The sequence below is a fragment of the Poecilia formosa genome, unplaced genomic scaffold, assembly GCF_000485575.1.
Source record: "Poecilia formosa unplaced genomic scaffold, Poecilia_formosa-5.1.2 Scaffold109, whole genome shotgun sequence".
NCBI lineage: Eukaryota > Metazoa > Chordata > Actinopteri > Cyprinodontiformes > Poeciliidae > Poecilia > Poecilia formosa.
In genome coordinates, this window is record NW_006800048.1 from 196,270 (window position 1) to 215,374 (window position 19,105).

Sequence of the window (19,105 nt, forward strand, 5' to 3'; positions counted from 1 at the left end):
GACGGAATGGTGATGGTTTGATATGATTTCAGTTCGCATATATTGTTTTTCTTAAAAGATCTGCTCCTAAGTTATATCTTTGATCAAATGTCTTTATGGAAGACGTATCAGTTGATGCTGTGTTGCAGTTCTGTGTTTGTAATAAATACTTATAGCCTGCAGGGTTACACCTGGGGAATTGCTTAATATAGACTCTATTTTAAAGGCATGTAACCTTGAGGACCAAAAGTATTTTTGTGGTACAAAGAATGAAACTAAGTAGTTTTAGCTGCTGTTTTGCCTAAAAGCATTTTCCATCTATTTGATTTAGATTAAATCTCAGTCTCATGGCAAAGGTCAGCAGTTCATATTTATTCAGAGTTGGTTTTGTGGTTTCATTTTCTGATGTTTCATCAGATTACACTGCAGCAATTCTAGAGAAGTAGAACTTTTGTTGTTGTTGTTGTTGTTGTTGTTGTTGCCATTTTCAGATTATTAGATGACCAGTTCTCCTTTTTAGATTTCCTCATATCTCATCTCTATCTCTCTAACACTTGAGGTTCCCACCACCCCCATTACGCCAATGTTCTCATCCAAAAATGAAATTCTTTGTCCCGTTGTGGATGATTCAGGTCAGTGTGTATGCTGTGGAAATCCCCATGCGCACAGAGGACATCAATATGTAGTCAGTGGTTAAAGAGAGAGCTAAAATTGCTCAGTACCATAATTTATTCAGACACTGAATTTGTCCATGCTTGAGAGGTTCAAAGATGCCTGGGAAAAAAAAAATGCTTTTAGAGATTTCATGAAGCCATGGCCACTTGGCATTCATATTTAAATCAGGCTGATGTGAAAGCAAAAGCCCAAAAATACACAAGGGCTTCAGGGCCACAAGAAAATAAAATATCCACATATAGTCTTTATGTCTGCTTGGTCAGTGGTGCCTTAATGCTTAGCATGAGCAAACTTTTTGAGTAAGTTTGGACCTGACTGCATTAATTACCTAACCCATGGTTTCTCTCAGTTTGTAAAAGTCCTGAAAAATATGAAATAGAAAATGTAAAAAATGTTTTCTTTTCCATCATGTTGCCTAAAACTCGCATCCCAAATATTAAAATAAGGTTTCTGATGTTATTAGGGTGTTTTCACCTCTGATAGTCCGGTAGACTCGGTTCGATTGAGGAACAGAATTTTCAGCCGGTGTGGTTCTCTTCAACACTGATCCAAACTATTGAAAAACCCATTTGCCTCCTTGCCTGTGATGGTGCTGCAACAAGAACTACTGAAGGGAACAACATGAAAACCTCTGAAGAAGACATGAGCACAATTTCCGTCTTTACAAGATAACAAAAATTGAGTGACGTCAGATTTTAGCGGTTGTAAGATTTTTCCTCTCGTCTTTGATAAAAGACCACTAGCCATTTTTCCTGCTAGCCATAGACTTGAGTGCTTGTTTTGGTTGTACTTACCCAGAATGTGCTGCGCTACAGTTCGCTTCCTGCTTTTGGAGCGCTTTCCACTCTACTTGCACTTCCATAAATGCATTCGAACTGCACCAGAGTTCAATCTAACTGAACCGAGAGCTAGGTTTTTAGTCCTTCACACCTCCAAAAACAAACCAGACTTTGTAGGCAAGCAAACTAAAATTCAATTAAAACAGACTAAACAGGGTTGGTGTGAATGAATCCTAAGTCACCATAAGATTGCTGGGGTTTCTATTGTGCTATTTCATGGTGATTTTAGCTGTGAAATAATTAGCAAGTCAGTTATTTGGTATTTATATGCAGCCTTCTGCTTTATGATTGTTGTTATATATATATATATATATATATATATATATATATATATATATATATATATATATGGCAGGGCTTTTATCCCATGGTGATTCCTATGAGGTAATTTCTCCTCTGTGTGAAAGTTAAATAAAGGACAAAGCAATGCGAGGTAATAGTCCCCGGAGAATCCGACCTCTCTTTGCTAAATTTTAGTTTGTGTACATGTCCATGACCCTGTGGCCCCACCATAATCCCTCACTACAGGGGCTGGATTAGGGCCTCATTTTATTAGCCATCCACCCCAACTGTCTCATTCCGTCTTCAGTCTGGATCGATCGCCGGCCTGCTCTGAAGTGGCGGTGCTGGATATTAAACGTGGGACCAGCCAAACCCTTTGGACTGCACGGATAATCCCATCACAAATTAAAAAGAGGAAAATTGGTTTGATAAAATGGGAGAGAAGTCTTCATGTGGTGACCTCCTTTACAGTCAACACATGGAAAAAAACAACAATACATTCCTTTATTTATCATGGGTAAAAAGCTGCTATAGAACTGTGCCACAATTTTATTAAGGAGGAGGATTTCATAAATGGAAATTCTGTCAACGTTTATGCAGCACATAACTCTGTCTATGTGTAAGGTTCTCCAGAGATTTTTGGAAGATATTCTTATAGCCATAAATAACAAAAACAAATAACTAAATATTAGAGACTTTGTGTTTTTGAACAGAAAAGTCTTGTAAATGTACAACAAATGGAACTCTTTAGCTTTTAAGGTGATTCATGTCTATGTCATGGAACACCATGTGAAATGCCGTCAATAAAAGTAATCTAAGAAACAAAAGATCACAAGCATCATCATATTTAGAGTATTATTTGCACACAATAAGCCTCCTTGCCTTTAGAGGCAGTAACATTAAATAAAGTAAGATTTACATTGTTAAATTAAATAATTGTAAAAAGCTTCTAGTACCTGAGCTTTGATGTGTTCTGGGAAATACATTGTTTTTCATCTATAGCAAGACAATAGCCTTTTGTAAGAACACAAATTAGGCGTGGCATAATGACCACATCCCTGTTTGGCTGCCAAAACAGCAAACTGACCCACTGAGGAACGGACTCCGTCAGACTCCTGAAAGTCAATGGTATCTGCCACCAAGATGTTGGTACCATATTCTTTAAATAATGTAAGTTGTGGCCTTCATAGATTGGACTCATTTGTCCAGCAGATCCCAACAGTCTCAAATTAGATGCCATATTGACTCCTCAGTCATCTTGTTGAGTTCCTCACACCACTCCTGACCAATTTTTGGCTTTATGACAGGGTAGATATTCTTCCTAAAAGAGCTCACAGTGGTTAGGGAATACTGTCTCCCTGTCGGGGTGTACATGGTTTGTAGCAATGCTTTAAAGGCGTGATGTCTAAAAGTAGCATCCACTCAGATGGCAAGATACAGAGCATCATACTGGCTTGAGCATCTTGCCTCCTTCCCACAGTGCATCTTGATGCCATGTGTTCCTCAGATAACCACCCTGGAACGCAAACAAAAAAAGAAAAGTGATGTCACTGATCAGGCCACTTTTTTTGTCATCACTCTGTGGTTCAGCTGTGCTTTTATCTGATAGGCCCATGCTGATCCCAGTCTATCAGCTGGTCTGCAGCTGTGCGGCTTCACTCTGCACTTTTACACCTAGCTATCAGAATCAGGTTCTTTGGCGAAATGACGCAAGCTAGTTCCTTTGTTGGAGCTTTCCCACATGCATCGATGACAATGTCGTAGTTTCCCCATTGTTCCTTGCTTGGACTGTTGTTGATAATACTAACCACTCCCGACTAAGAACACCCCATAAAAATTGCAATATTAGAGATGTGATGGAACCTGCTCAAATTTGTGCGCTGCTCATTTCCCCCTGCTTTTAACACATCAACATTGTTTCAGCGCTTGTATTCACTAAGCATCCCTGCTGAGAGTCCTGGTCTTAACACGAACCAGTCATTACTGGAAAGGGAAAAGGTTTGTTTCCTGTTATTAGATCTACAACCTAAACTGTAAAGTAAGCTCACAGTGACTTGCCTGCTGGCTGACTTCTTTTGAGTTTTCTTCATCTGATTTCTGAAGATATTTAGAGACCCCTGTGGTCACCATATAAAATAAATGAAACACATTCGCAACCAAGAAAAACACTCGTTAAAACCCGCCGTTTGGATTCGCGTGGCACGGTTTTACACAGAGAAATACTTTGATAATGACAGAGATTAGACATTTGTGGGAAGCCCTCTGCCGGCTACCTGCCTTGACATGCAAGTTAATAAAGTATTGCTTTCTTAAAGACACACAAAAAAAGAAAGAGCGAGAGAAAGAGCAAATCTCTCTGGAAACGACAGTCATCTGGTTGCTAAGAAGTCCAGATGTTTCCAGATGCCATAAAAATGTGCCTTCAACATAACTATGATGAATTACAAACTTTATGAAAAGTAATTTAAGTACACAAAAGGTTTATTTTGAAATAGTTAAAGAAAGCCACACAAAAACCAGGAATGACATTAGAATAAACTATGGAAAATGCCTAATTGTTTTAAAGTTAGAAACCCTACCAACAAAGAGTTGGAGCTGCTGACTCAGAGTTCAATGATATGAATAAAGAACTGATAAATTACAATAAAATAAACAATAAAACAGATGTTTACCAGAAGTACATCATCAAGGATAACTTGACAGATGTGCTGCAAAGATGACTGAGTTGTTAAATGAAAAATTACAAATTGAAGGTGGGACATAAACAGTAGCAACAAACACTCTTCAAAATAACATCAGCTTCAGAAACCATTCCAAGGCACGAAACGGCTGCTACACACTACTGGATAACACACTACTACATAGAACATTGTAAACAACATTTACATTAAATAAGGAGCAAACAAAATTGCACCCTATTTACAAACCACATACTTTCATTTTCTTGTTAAATAAGTATTTTAATAGCACAGCTTGTGGATACTGTTATGGTCCTCCATGAATTTTTGTACAGTATATCTAATGTGAAACCTGAAACACTTCCATTTCCATTGTTCAGGCACATTGAAGCAAATGTTGGTAATCTGCTTCAGCTGCAGGAAGTGATGCAGCTGTAAACAGTTTCCTGTCTGCAACTTTCTTTACATTATTAATGTACGAGACCTTCTTGTAGTCTGTTGATTCGCCTCCTGTTTGCTGAGAAATTATGACCTTGAAGTTGAAGATCAGTGTTTTTTGAAAGTTTTAATTGGACTGTGGCTTGTTGGAGAACATTAGGGAGCAAACAGCATCACGGAGACCAAGGAAAGGATGACACAACTGCAAATCAAGCAAGCCATGAATAATATGCAGCAAAGACATCAATTATGATTGTACAGATGCCGCAGAGATGTACAGCTAAGGAGGGAAAACCCTTTGACGGGATAACCATAACCAATCTGGGCTTCAAAGCAGAGTGACAAACAGACAACCACTGCTGAAAGAACGCCGGAATAAACAGTTTAAAAATTGTCGCAAATCATTTAGGAGATGCAGCAAAAATATCAAAGAGTAATCATGCTGAGGGAATACTTTTCTTATGCAGGGACGGAGACATTGGTCACTGTTGAAGGAAGAGATAGATGGAGCTAAATGTATTATTTTATCTCCAATTTGCACAATTTTATGGTCAATGAGAACATAGCTAGGGTCTGCAAAAGCACTTGAGGCCAAAGGGAAGCTTCACATTCCAGCAGTACAGTCAAAGTCCAGACCACAATCCGATTGAGATTCTGAGACAACACTAGAAAATGTGTGGTTCCCATCCAGTCTGACTGAGTTTGGGCTTTTCACAAAGAATGGGCAAACATTTTTTCTCTACATGTCCAAAGATGGTGAAAGTTTACCCTAGAAGACTTTGCAGCTGGAATATCAGTGCAAGGTGATTTAATGGTATTTACTTTTGAGCATAAAAGATTATCTTTAAAAAAAAAGTGTTGTAAATATAATGAAATGAATAAATATAATGATGCTGCATTTGAAATTTTAAAGCGAGAGTGTACGTACATAATATTAGCTACTCCTTCTGATTTTAGTCGTGTCATATTTTGATTACTTGTCCCTATGCCTTCCTCGCTCCAGGCATGTCGCTGAATGTCCGTCGAGGCAGCGATCCCTCGTTGGCTGACCTGCCTCCAGGTGAGGCTCTGGTCAGTCAAGACGAACCGTCAAGAAAGAACCCGACTCGGTGGTCCACAACTGCTGGTTTCCAGATGTACAACAACAAGCCAAACCCTCGGGGCGCCTCAAGTACCCTGGAACAACAGGTAACAATGTTGTGTTTAGCATTGACTGCTAATCCGAGACGAACACGAACGGCATCAAACGTAGCTCCGTATTAAGACGTACACTTTGTGTCTGTGCTTTATAATAGACACCTGTTGGTTCACGTTGATTCAGCTTTATATCTTTCCACTACCTTATTAACTGAAGATCACCAAATGTTCTGAAGTTGTTTCAATTAGACATGTGTGATGCTAGTTAAGTTCACAGAACTCTCCCGTCTCCCCACAGTCTCCCTCATTTCCATCCTTTTCTCTTCTGCCGCCCTAAATCAAAAGAATAACTGTTAGAAACCGAAACACTGCCAGCAGTAGCAGACAGTCCTTATCTGAGACCAGCTTCTTCTGATGGCACCTCTTTTATCCATAAAAAGGCAGGAGTTGTTCAACACATTACCTTTTTTTTTTTTTCTTAATGCTTTTTAAAACTGATAATAAATGTAAGGTGAGAAAAAAAAAGCGCAGATATCGCCTCTGTGTTGGATCCAAAGGGGACGTGAAGCTAATTAACATCTTAAAATGGTTTTCTCTCCAAGGTCCTGGCAGACCTTTTACCTCTGATGGAGAATGAGATATTTTAGCAATCAAAAAGGAAATAAATGAGAACTTGGGAATTGAGAAAAAGCTACTTCATAAGTGATCGCCGTATCTTGAAGCAGGGTCTAATCCTATTCAAAGACATTTTCATTGTCAAAGATATCACTGTTGCTATCAGAAAGTGGTTTAATATCTGGGATGACATGGGTATTAGGTCTTTCATTCACACTGTCAGAGCAGTTGTTACAGCAAGGAGCTTGTATGCAGAGTGAAAATCAAAAGCAAGAGGTTCCTTACATGCTCTTTGTCTAATGTATCTTTAAAGGTAACACTTCTGTGAAGAGTTCTTACATGAATGCTGCTCTAGACAAGCCCCTCAATCTGGACCCAACATATAATGCAACTAGGGTAACAATAACGAGATGGGAAGATATCGTCTAGTCTCAATCGAAGGCAAAACAACAAAAAGTTTAATAAACTTCTGACTGCATAGTTCCGGTTTAACCATTTCCAAATCCATATTGTGGATTTGGAAATGGGAATGCTTAAATGTTGTTCAAATGTGAACCAACACTGACACCCTTCTGCTATGTGGCCAAAATAGTTGCCATCAAAATGTTGAGTTTCTTAGTGTTATTAGTGTCATGGTCAGTAACCATATTATTAGCGCCTGCTGTCCACTGGGAAAGCTATATGTAGATCATAGCCACATTTTGCTTTCTGGGGATATTTTATGCAACTTCCTGGCATGAAGCAAATGAAAAATACCCCATAAAAGATCAGTTAAACCTGAAACATTCCCTGGAAGAAGTTTTAAACAATCCAAATTCTGTGGTTAACTTTGGCTATAACATGCGCCCCAGCTCCGTTTGGACACAGTTGTAAACACATTAAAATTACAGGAAACACTTAAAATGTTCATCCTAAGATATAATTACTGCCCAGGTGGGGGAACAGTGAGCAACCAGCTTGCAGTGTCATGTCGAGAGTCTTTAGCTGCTGGGCTAGCAGTTTGGTTTCCTGGTCAGCTAGCCTGGGGCCTTTAGCCATGGCAAACAGCCTGGAAGCGTCACATCTTCAGTTGCGGTCCTGGGACGTCTGCAGCGTTTGATCAGGGGTTTGTTTACCATTGGAGACTAGCAGTGGAAAAAAAGTCCAGAATCTCCTTTCAGCTCTGTTTCTATAGACAAACAGTTATGCGTGACTAGCATAACTCAACTTTGGGAAGGTGGCGCTTTTCATCTCTGGTTTGAGCAACATTGTCTCCTTTCGGTATTCTGTGTACAGTTTCCTGTACTGAACATAGTTTTACTATTTTCCATTTGTCCCATAAATCTGACAGAGTGTACAGACAGAAAAAACATCCATGTATCCGGACCGGAAAATGCTTCTCACTCTTTCCCCCCCCCCATCCCTCTCTTCTTCTCATCCTCAACACATAAAGACCCAGGTGGCTCGATTTAAAATTTCAAAGTGAAAAACTTTGGGGTGGCTGAAGGTTCTGTAGTACAACAGGTACATTATATACAGAGAGCCCTCAAAGCAGCTCCAGACAGAGAAAAACATGTCAGACACAGAGATAAAATCAAGACCAAGGAAAAATGTAGAGCCAGAGACAAAATCAAGAGTAGTAATCGTAAATCTGCATTTACTATAAAGATAGATTTAAATATAATCATCTCTTTTTTTTATCATACATCAAATGTTATGTGTATAGCCTACAGTATCATTGCTGTGCTAAAAGGATTTTTTTTGTCAGTCAGCATATGCTAAATACTTTGTATAAAGGTTTCGAAAATAACCTCCATTAGTGATTCTCGGTGCCAAAACACATTTGGATTCATGCCTCACACACACAAAAAAACAACAACAGTGTTTGAGTTGTTTGGAATAATTTCTTTTTCACAAAATGCCAAATGGTCACATCCCACATCCAGTTGAGTTAAGTTTATTGAATCAAACGGACGTTCTCAGTCAACAGCTGGACGTGTAAAGTCATCACATCCCAGTGACCTCACCACACTTTACAATGATTCTTCGCAGTGAACACACCAGAATAAGCGTGTATTGTGCGTCTGCTGCCCTTTTTTCCCTTTACGTTGTAAAAGTTTGTGGACAGGAGTCAGTTGTTCCTCTGCGACTAAAGACCATGATGGTTATTAAGGCCGTCTCCCTATCAGGCTCCACATGTTCAGTTGAGTTTTATGGTCCTGTCTGCATCGCTTCCTCAGGCTCCTTCACGGCACATTGAGCTGTGCTGAAAACACATGTTTTTATCAAAGCACGGAAGGGTCAGGAGTCTGATTTCTTTATTTACAATTGTTAGCTGTCATTTAGTGACGTGCTAAGCATAACTCACCCTCTTTGCACCTCCTCATCTTTCACACTTCCTCCCTTCTCATGTTTTACGATGACATTTGTGCGCAGTTTGTTCGATTTTGTTATACGCCTTTGTTTTTGCTACGTGTTCCTTACATGGTGCACATAGCTAAACCTCTTGATCCACAATTTGTCAAACTTTTAATAATCAAATCTTAAATTAATGTCTTTTATACCAACTCAGTCCACTTTGGGTTTTGATATTTAATTGCTTTTTTTTCTTCTGCCCGCTGATAGTTTTATCTACAACCTTCAGTTGTTGAGATTTCAAATTTGACGCTTGCATGTCTGGAATATAAAAATATTCTGAAGATCTAATTCTTTTCAGGTCTGCTGATGTCTGCCGATGTTTGATGTTACCTTGGCAGGAGATATTTAAAAAATGGTTCTTTCTTTCGTGTAATGGAGGAGCTTAGATTTGGCACTCCTATTAAAAAGTCCCTAAAGCCATGAGTAAAGGTCAAGGGAAAAGAGGACAGATCTGAATGGGACTTGAATGAACAAACTGGACTATTTGAGACACAGTATAAAAAAACAACAAGAAAACTCTTAGCATCTTCCAACACCTGGTGTTTTTTCTCAACTGTTTGATCTGCGGCTGGTTTCAGTCTTATGGTTTTTGTAAAGCTCGCAGGTATTAGACTTACTTTTATGAATTAAGTGTTTCTGAATTGGTTTGATGTGATATTCTAATGTCAAATGTTTTCTTTAACCATAAGCAGAAAATCATCGTAATTAACAGAAACAAAGGCTTGAAAACATCAGTGTGTGTAGTCAATCTATATAATAGTTACTGAAATAAATGTTTCAGTTATATTGCATTTTACTGAATTAAACAGTATAATCAGCAGCACTCAAAACCTTTTATAGTAGGAAGTTAATCATAATGGTGACGTCACACTGTGTGAGGACATTTTCGCTGTAAAACTTTACTTTAGTACAAGACAAAATCATATTGATGATGACAGTTATAGCCATCACTTGCATCTTTTGGTAGCAGTTACCATGGTTAGCATGTTACCTGTAAGCAACAATAAACTGCGTTCCACTGAGATTCTTGTCTCAACTCTGAGATTGTCTGAAATGCTGCCCACACCAGAAACAACCAGCATGATCTATATGTACAGTGAACCCCAGCTGTTTGTGGTACTGATTAGCTGTATCCTCAAAAAGTGAAAGTAATCAATCAAATTTTATTTGTACAGCACATTTTAGCAACCAGGCAGTTTAAATACATCATCCAGTCACCAATTATGAAACCAGTAACGAACATCACATATTGGCAAATAAGGAAGACTGTAAATATTAGCTTCTGCTCTCATGCTAAGACCGTTTCCACTGTGCGTAGTAATGCATATTAAGGTATATAAAGGGTAACAAACTATTCAAAATAGGCAGTTCTAAATGTTTTTGGGGGGGTATCAAGTATTCATGGATTTGAGCTACTCGCAAAAACACAAAAACTTTGTCATATTACTGTCAGCCTTTCTTGACATCTGAAGAAGGATACGTTTTGTCCTGTAGCTGAAAACTCCTTTTGAAAACAGAAAAAGTTGAGGATGAAATTACCCAATCTGCAAAAGTCGGAGAATGTGAAAGAGAAAAACATCCAGTGATTGCTGTAGCAGCGTCTCCTCTGACTTTATTTTAAATGTACAGTTTTTGGTGTATTTTTTATTTTATTTTTATTTTTTATTTTTTGGGCTATAGATGTCAAAGTTAGATCAAGAAATTTATACCAGCCCCATTATTAGATTGTTGGGGCCTAACTTTTATTGTTTTACCAGCAAATCCTTTATCATCGAAAGTTCCCTCTGTATCACAGTGATGGAGTGAAGCACATCAATAACTCTACGTTTTCTTATTGCCTGGCAGGGCAGGGGATCCCAAGCCTATCGGAGTCTTCCTCGTGACGCGAGTGGCTGGACTGCTCAGTTTCACAGAGACATGCTTCGTTCTTCCCTTAGCGCCAACCATCCTATGGTTGACCAATGGCTTGACCAGCAGGAACAGGTGTGATGCTAATACCAGCAGCAAAAGCATACAATCCAGTATTCAAATATAAACACTAGTAAATAAGTCAAAGTAATATTGCAAAATGAAATCTAGACTAAATGTTTCTCCTCCATGTTAAAACTCATTATTTGAGTCCGTTTACGCAGTGGCTGATTACTATAAATTATTAGAGCAAGTGATGTTTCAAGGCTCAGGGGTACAACAGAAAGACCTCGAACAAATACCAACTGATATAAAGTTGATTAATTTTTCAAAGAAAAAAAACTTGAACTACAAAGCATAGATCTGAACCGGGTTGTTGTCGGTCGGGTAAGGTACGAGGCGCTGCCGGGTAATTAACGCTGAAACAGCTGAATGACCTTCAAGGGTTGCCAGTTGCTGCCAAAATCAAGTTTTAAATTCAAGTCACTAATTCTTGGCTATGAAGTGACTTTTGGGTCTGCAATCAGCTAATTAAACTCAGTCATGCACCATTTTGACCTCTGCAGTCCTGTGAAGAACTTCAAGCTTTTATTTTGCTCCTTTTATGTTTCTCAGAAGAACAATAACTCTGACAGCGGAAAATGCTTTGACGCTACATTTTTACATCTGATCCGCTGACGGGAAAGGAAAAACTGCATTCTTATCTGTGAAACACAAGAGTTACTCTGACTACTGATAAATCCAGAGGACATTTCACAAAATCGCGAATGTATTAATTAGTTTTCAATGTCAAAAATATGTCAAGTATTGCACATTGCAACTGTTTTGGTCAAGAAAAGCAATAATTTTGTCCTTGTCTGGTCATCAATTCTGAAATGGACAAAAAGGTAAATCCACATAATCCGTGATTGGGATGAAATTGCTGGCCTGCTTCATATCTGAAGGTTTCCTGTAGGATTGTAAACATGCCAGCAGTTCTCTGACCTTTGCCCTCATGTCTTTTTATAATTGGGGTCTCCTGTCCAATTTGCTGCCTGAGCTACATATGGGGTTGTTGTGGCTTTAGCTATGCAATAGGAGGGATATAGACACACACACCACAGACACACAGCAGCCAGACCCGCCGTACCATTTGCAGAAAAAGATGCATGTGCTTTCTGAATGCAGCATATGCCTTTGGTGTTATATTTGTTTGTTTTTTCATGTCTTTAAGTTTATAAATCCAGTTATTGTTTTTACATTTCAGACTGTGAGAAATATTAATAACCCTGTACGCCTCTCTGTTCTCATACTTTAGGCATTATTTGGCAAAAAAAATAAAAAAAACTATACATAAAAAAATGAAAACAAATGTAATCTGAAGGGGCTGTATTAGGTTAAATGTGACGTTTTGACCTCTACATCATGTTATAACTTTATTCCCTCATCAAAAACGTACCTGGAATGTTGCCTTAATTCTTTCATGCTTGTTTGAAAAATCCTTGAATCTCCCGGGGCAACCACTCGGTGGACTCCCCCACTCAGCTCCTTCAGACTAGCCAGTAGCAATTAGCAAACATCTGGTGAGCAATTAGCAAATCTACTGAGCTAATTACACAAGCTACTTTACAGTGTAACGCGGGCAAAAACATTGTTAAAGGGTTAATAGAGGAGCCATGTTGTGATGATTTCTTGAAGGTGAAGTGTCAGAAAGAGTCAGAGTTTCTTAAAGAGACAGAGGCCCAATTTCAAAGTCAAATTTATTTTGAGTCATATTTGATATACATAAGAAATGGACTGTGCTATGAAATGGCACTCTGTGGCTGGGAAACACATGATACCACCCCTTTAACTGTATAGTTTTCATATTTGTGTGCCTAATGTCAGTCTAAATTTCAACAGGCTCATGAAACGAGAAGCAAAACTCTGATATTTTGACAGTGAGTGACTGTTACAGTTGTGAGATCTAGTCGCAAAGTCAGCTCACTGACCAACTTGAAACAGCCAGTGACTGACAGACTTCCCACTTCTGTTCCATGTGGCGATACATTTCATGGAGTAAACAGTGTAAAGTGTTAGCGATCGCAGGCTGGTCTCCTCCCTTCGCACGTCCTCGCTCTGTTGACACGTTATGATTGAGTCAGCCCATGACTGGTCCCTCTACTCCTCAATCTGTCAAAGGAGAGAAAATATGCTTCCTTTAAAAGTTATTAAAAGTGACAGAGCCTCTCAGCAGGGAGCGCTGCAATGACCTTGGGAAGTGTTAAAGTGCTGAGCTTGATGAGAAGAAGATTTCCCCCCAGTTCGTGTGTCAGGCTCTTACTCTTCATTATTGGCTATCTGCTCTGACTTCTTGTATAGAAAGATTAAGAAAAGTCAAGGAAAGGATGTGGGAAGATGAGTGATTGTAGAATCAGTTGAAGAACTAAAGACAGTCAAAGTGAAAAATGTTGATTGATATATGAAATGCAAACCAGAAAAGATTTATTTTTTCCTGTGGCATTTCAGTATTGTTACCTTTGTGTTTAAGAGACGACGATGGAAAATGAGTTAAAGCTAAAGATTATGTATACAGACTTTTTTTTTGTTTTGTTTTTTTTTACAAAATAAATGCATCCCACTGATCGGATTTGCTGTTTGAAGGCAAGGAAACCGCAAAATAAAATTTCTACATTTTAGAGTAGAATTTTCTAAACTCAGACCTCAATATTTCGATGTCCCCCCTGCTCCCCCGGTCCATGAACACACTAAATCCAACACCACGTGAAAGGACTCAAAATAAGTGATTTTCAGTTCCAGTGAGGTGCTTAAAGTGAAGGCACAGGAAGTACAAAAGGTGTACAAAGCTGTTTAGAAGGAAACTATTTTCTTCAGAGGCATGTAATGTGTTTATTCAGGTTGTCACTTTTAACAGGGTACAAACACATTTCAGAAAAGTTGATCTATTTCTCTCTGTCTGGGGTTTCAATTTCTGTCCCTTAAGGAGCCTGCTGGATTCAAAAATGTCTGCAGTCTTTTTTAAATATCACAGCCTCAATAAGAGTGTACTTTCATTAGTAGATGCACACCAAGATCTCTGCTCAAGTTATGATTTTTAACTACACTGACTATGACAAATGCTACTGGCAGAATTTAATGTCAGTTTTAAAATGTCCACTAAGGACTTATTTTTCTTTGCTTTACAAACTCCTCTCTGTCACATGAAATCTCTCAACAGTATGGCTGTAAAAACAAAGGTGAATGCTGTTATGATAATAGTTGAGAGCAAAATGCAGTTCAAACTTTGACAAAGATCAGAAAGTGTCTACAAAGCTGATTGATATATTTTTAGATTAGCTTTTTTCATATTTCGTCTATAAACTGGATAAGATTAACACCTCTTCTATGTCACCATGGTAAACGATAAGCAGCTGCCAGAAGTTACTCACTTAATTATAATCATTTATAAAGTCATTTTTTCCCAGCAAAAAGTCTTTTGTGAAACTGTACAGAAAAAGTGCTGAAACAGGTTCAGTGAAAAAAGAAAACTAACTACTCAAACAAGGACTGGGCTCACTACTGCTACTACTCATTTTTTTTAAAAAATTGGAAATAGTTGTCAGGCCCTGAATAATAATAAAAAAAAAGATTTTATGAACTACAGTGGTATTAATTTCCATACAAACTTTAAAAAAACATGCAATTTTTTCCCCTTAAATTTAAAAACAAACTAATCCAAGATTAAGGTCTTGGCTTAAAACACCTCGACAAATATGTACTTATAAATATTGGAGATTATTATTTCAGAGTAAAGGTTGTACCAGCTGAGTTATGTAAATATTTAATGAATAACAGCAGGAATGCCACAGCTTGAGCGCAGGCTTCCACACGGTGGCTAATTCTTTTTTTTTTTTGCTGGCTGTTTGTAATCCGACAGCTGCGTGACTCAGATGAGTCACTAAACACAAATCTGCTCATTAGAGGTGAAAGTGGATATTTGTAAGTGGCGTCTATTTCCACTCGCTGCAGCTAAGTCGTGATGGCTGCCTTCTCTCGGCGCGCGTGACGAGTTTGATATTTTGCCTCCTTTGTCTGTCTGACTGGCGCACGGCACAGCGGCATGAGATTGTGAGATAAATATACACTCCATGGGTTAATTAAAAAGAACTGCGATCTGTGCTACAGAACTGGCAGAGATAATGAGTCTACACACGCACAAACACTGATACGCATTCGTATATATCAAGGTTTTAAGGGGAGGGGAAAAAAAAAAAAAACAACACCCCAATTAGCAGGTCTTTGTTTGTGGTGGATTATGTGTCTCTTCTGGTTTTTCATTATGCTTCACAACTAAAAATAGCAGGAAAAATGAGGGAAAAGAACTGAAAACAAAGAGAGAGTGTTAAACTTATTTTGGTTTTTCCAGTGAAACAAATGGCACCGAATATGTTTATCTACAGGTGGGCTTTTGTGCCATGTTCCAACAGCTACTGTTCTTCTGTTTTCTTTACTCTTTTTACGAAGTTGTTCTAGGTCATCTCTTTTTAATCAAATCTTGTAGTTGCGTAGTTATTGTCTGGAAAACAACTCATCTGTGGGTAGGCCTGTCACAATAAACAATAAATCAATTAATCGCATGATAAATTAAAAGAAACTCAATCATTTTCATTCGCTTGATTCGTTTTTCTGTTTTTCTTCCTCTCTTTTTACCAAAAACTGAATGTTATTTGTCGTTTCTGTTTTCTTTATTTGTTTTGGATATTTCAGTTTTGGATATTTCAGTATTTAAATGTTCATTAGTATTTAAAGCTAATTGATCATTGAGAATGTGTTCTTGAACTTTTACACCACTATTACTGTTATATGACTTGAAAATGGTCTGAAAACTACAATGTTATCGTGTATCGCAATAAGGTCTGGCACAATTTATCATCCATCAAAATTTGTTATCGTGTAAACTAGGCATTTGTGACTGAAAAGATTTAGTAAAAATACTAAAAATGACCTTAAGAAAGTTCCTAGATTCAAGGATAAACTTTAGATAGTTGACGGTAACATCTTAACTAAAGATTTTAAAAATTAGCTTCTCATGGCGCAGTTTTAGGTCCCTGTGTCTTTGTCCAGAGCTCATTCCTATATCTGTTGGTGTTTCTACTCTAGAGGGTATAGTAGCTTTCTTTCAGTTTTCATTTTTAAACTTTTAGTTATAAAAGCTGAAGGTAAGGAAGATCTTTTGTTATTTAATCAGAGCACGTTTTACTTTACAAATTAAGGAAAGCGTTTTCCGGCTGTATTGTTTAATGTTCTTGACTATGATGGCGTTTCACTGCTTTCTGTGAACTTTCCTGTTTAGATTCTGTCAATCACTCTCTTTTGACTTCTATAACAAAACTGAGAATGGATGTTTATGTGCTTTTTAAAATTTCTAAACCGAAGAAGACAAAAATATATTTGCAAAGCTTGCTGGGTAAACTACCCTCTAACCTGAGAACTTTATCAATACCTTATAACATTTAATTTTGCACCTTTTTGTGTAATAATCTTCAGAAAACTTTGTATTCTGGGAGCACTTCTAAAGGCTTCTTTCATTGAATAGTGCCACTGGTACTCTTAAGCTTGTCCCTTGAACATGTGTCACATTAACTTCGTCTTCTTTTATGTATTTCAATGTTAATATCAAACTTTTAGCCTGAAGTGTGCAAAAGTTTCACTTCTTTGTCAGATCTCACTTGAAAAAGATGTTAATCCTTGCAGAAACATTAAAGGAATAACAAAAATAAACAGTGTTACAAGAAAGTGTTTGATTTCGGGGGTTTACTTTAAATCCCAGATCATGTTTCATTTCTTCTTTTTTTAGTATTTTGTCCTCTTTCTTGTGTAGAAGAACACACTAAACACAAGGCCATCCAGCCTGTGGTTAAATCTGGCAATTGTCTTTTGCTTAGCTAGCCAATCAATAAATTCATTTCAGTGTCAGATGGTGCCTTCGGAGATTTCATAAACTCCACCTCCGAAATCCCTCTTCACCCTAGTGCACACACACACACACACACACGCACACACACACACACACACACACACACACACACACACACACACACATCTCCTGCCAAATGTGGCGTGGAGCAGAGCATGCTTTATCAGCCCATATACACCAAGGCCTTATGAGTTATTTTTCATATAAACAGCTGACGCTAATGCTGGTCTATTATCCCACTGATGAATGTTAATGGGCCTTCCCGCTCAACATATACACACACTCCCTCACGCACCCACATTCTGATCTGGTTGAGTGGCTCTCCGCTGTGTTGTTTTGCGGCCTTGATGAGGAACCGGAGGCCATTATCATGAGCCGCACCACTGTCTGGACTGACACCAGCTGTCCGTCAGCGGGGTCTAAACCAATCAACAGCTAATGCACACAAATCAGAGGGAACATGTTTGAGTCGTGTTTGTGAAGCTTATCCTTTTAGTGGCTTCTGAGAAGGTGGGAAAAAGTTTCAAAATAAGACGCTTTGTTTTTCATTATAGACTTTTCAGATCAAGTTTGGTTTAATTTTACATTTGCAACTCGTCAAGTAACTTTTCTAATTTAATGCGGCTGCTGTATGTTTTCTGTATGTTACAACATATTCTGGTGGGACTTCATGTGACGGACCGACCGAAAGTGGTGCATAATTATAAAGTGGAAATAAATCAAATCAATCAATTAAATGCAAAACATTAAAAGCAAAGTGAAAATTAAAAACCAAACTTTTTGTCCACATTTGTCATGATGGAGACTGACCTTTAACTGCAGCCTCTCCTTTTTTTACTACAAGTAAATTTCAAGTGGTGGGGTCATGTCTCGATGGGTTTGCAGTCGTTCCATATTCTCTCTTTTCTTTTTTTTTCAATGCTATTAAAGCAAATGTGGCTGATTGCAACTGATGCCATCCTTGGAAATAGTCTTTTTCCTTCAACCTTCCTATTGTGCACTGTTCTTTTTTTTTTTTTTTGGATCATCTGTCACATAAAGTTCAGAAAAACTCCAATAAAGTTTAAGTTTGTTAGACGACAAAAGGTGAACAAGTTCAGCAGGTATCAAAACTTCCGAAATGCACTTTGCTTGTTAGGTTATAGCTTCTCAAAATTGTTTCAAGTGATAATTCTCACAAAAAATAAATAAATAAATAAAAGACACATGAAATCAAAACCATCCAGAGAGACCAAGAATAAAAGTTGCATAACAGTGTCAAAACATGTTGGAGATCAAAGATGTGATTACACATCTTTGATCAAGCCTCGGTCTGTCGGAGCTTTGTGGTATAATGAGACGTCTCATCTGACGGGTTTTACAGAGAACCCACAGCGATAAGCAGCCTGGCTTAAACACCGAGACAAGAGCCCCAAAACAACTAATATATCAGTTGATATATTATAAATATTTTGTCAATATTTTCAATAATTGAGCCAGTTTCTGCATCCTTTCTGTAAGGTTCAACCACGCAGAAGAGCTGAAATCAGTTTCGTCAGTCAGATGAATGATACTTATTGTTTCTCAGTGATAACAATGAAAAATAGTCACAATTTCTGCCTCCTGAATATCTGTTTTAATTAATCTTTAGTGTCAAACACCCAAATAAAATACTGATGTTAAAGTGATGGGATTTTAAATAAAAAATAAAAAAACAGCCTGAAAGACCTTTTAGCATGAGGATGTAAGTATTTAATGTGTAATTGCTGTTGTTTGTGAGTGAACTCAGTCTTTTCACCACTCTTGTTTTTTTGGCAAAGCCCACACAGTCTGTAGGCCCTGAGGCGAGCTGCAGGCGGTGTCAGGGCGGCTGAGCATGGAGACACGAGTTAGGCGTATTTGTTCCCCCATAAGAAAAGAGGTGCACACCTGCAAGTCTGTTTGTCTGTCACAGCCCCTCTATGCTGCTACCTGGTGGAGAAAGTATGCACCTCTACCTTCATGACTCCATTCAGTCACTGCATGCAAGACTGTGGGCAGCAAAAACCTTAAGTAGCTGTTAAAATGTAGAACAGTGCAGTCAGATGACCTTCTTAGTCCTTAAAAAAAAAGACTATCATGCCTAATGACAATCATACGGAAGATTGAGTTTTGTGCAGTACGCTAATGTTTTCATTATCAAATTCTTGGATTGTAAACATGTTGAAGCGACATTTCTCTTTCATCTAGCAGTTAACTCCTGT

The 19,105-nt window shown here is 38.1% G+C and overlaps 1 protein-coding gene across 2 annotated transcripts in view; it reads left to right on the forward strand.

Annotated features, from left to right (window-relative positions):
- LOC103143381 (partitioning defective 3 homolog) overlaps positions 1-19,105 on the forward strand; it is a 299,858-nt gene that overhangs the window by 137,918 nt on the left and 142,835 nt on the right. For both annotated transcript variants that reach the window (XM_016675207.1, XM_007559893.2), the window contains exons 4-5: positions 5,895-6,079; positions 10,886-11,023. In XM_016675207.1, coding sequence (XP_016530693.1) covers positions 5,895-6,079; positions 10,886-11,023 — 323 coding nt within the window. The remainder of the gene's footprint in view (positions 1-5,894; positions 6,080-10,885; positions 11,024-19,105) is intronic.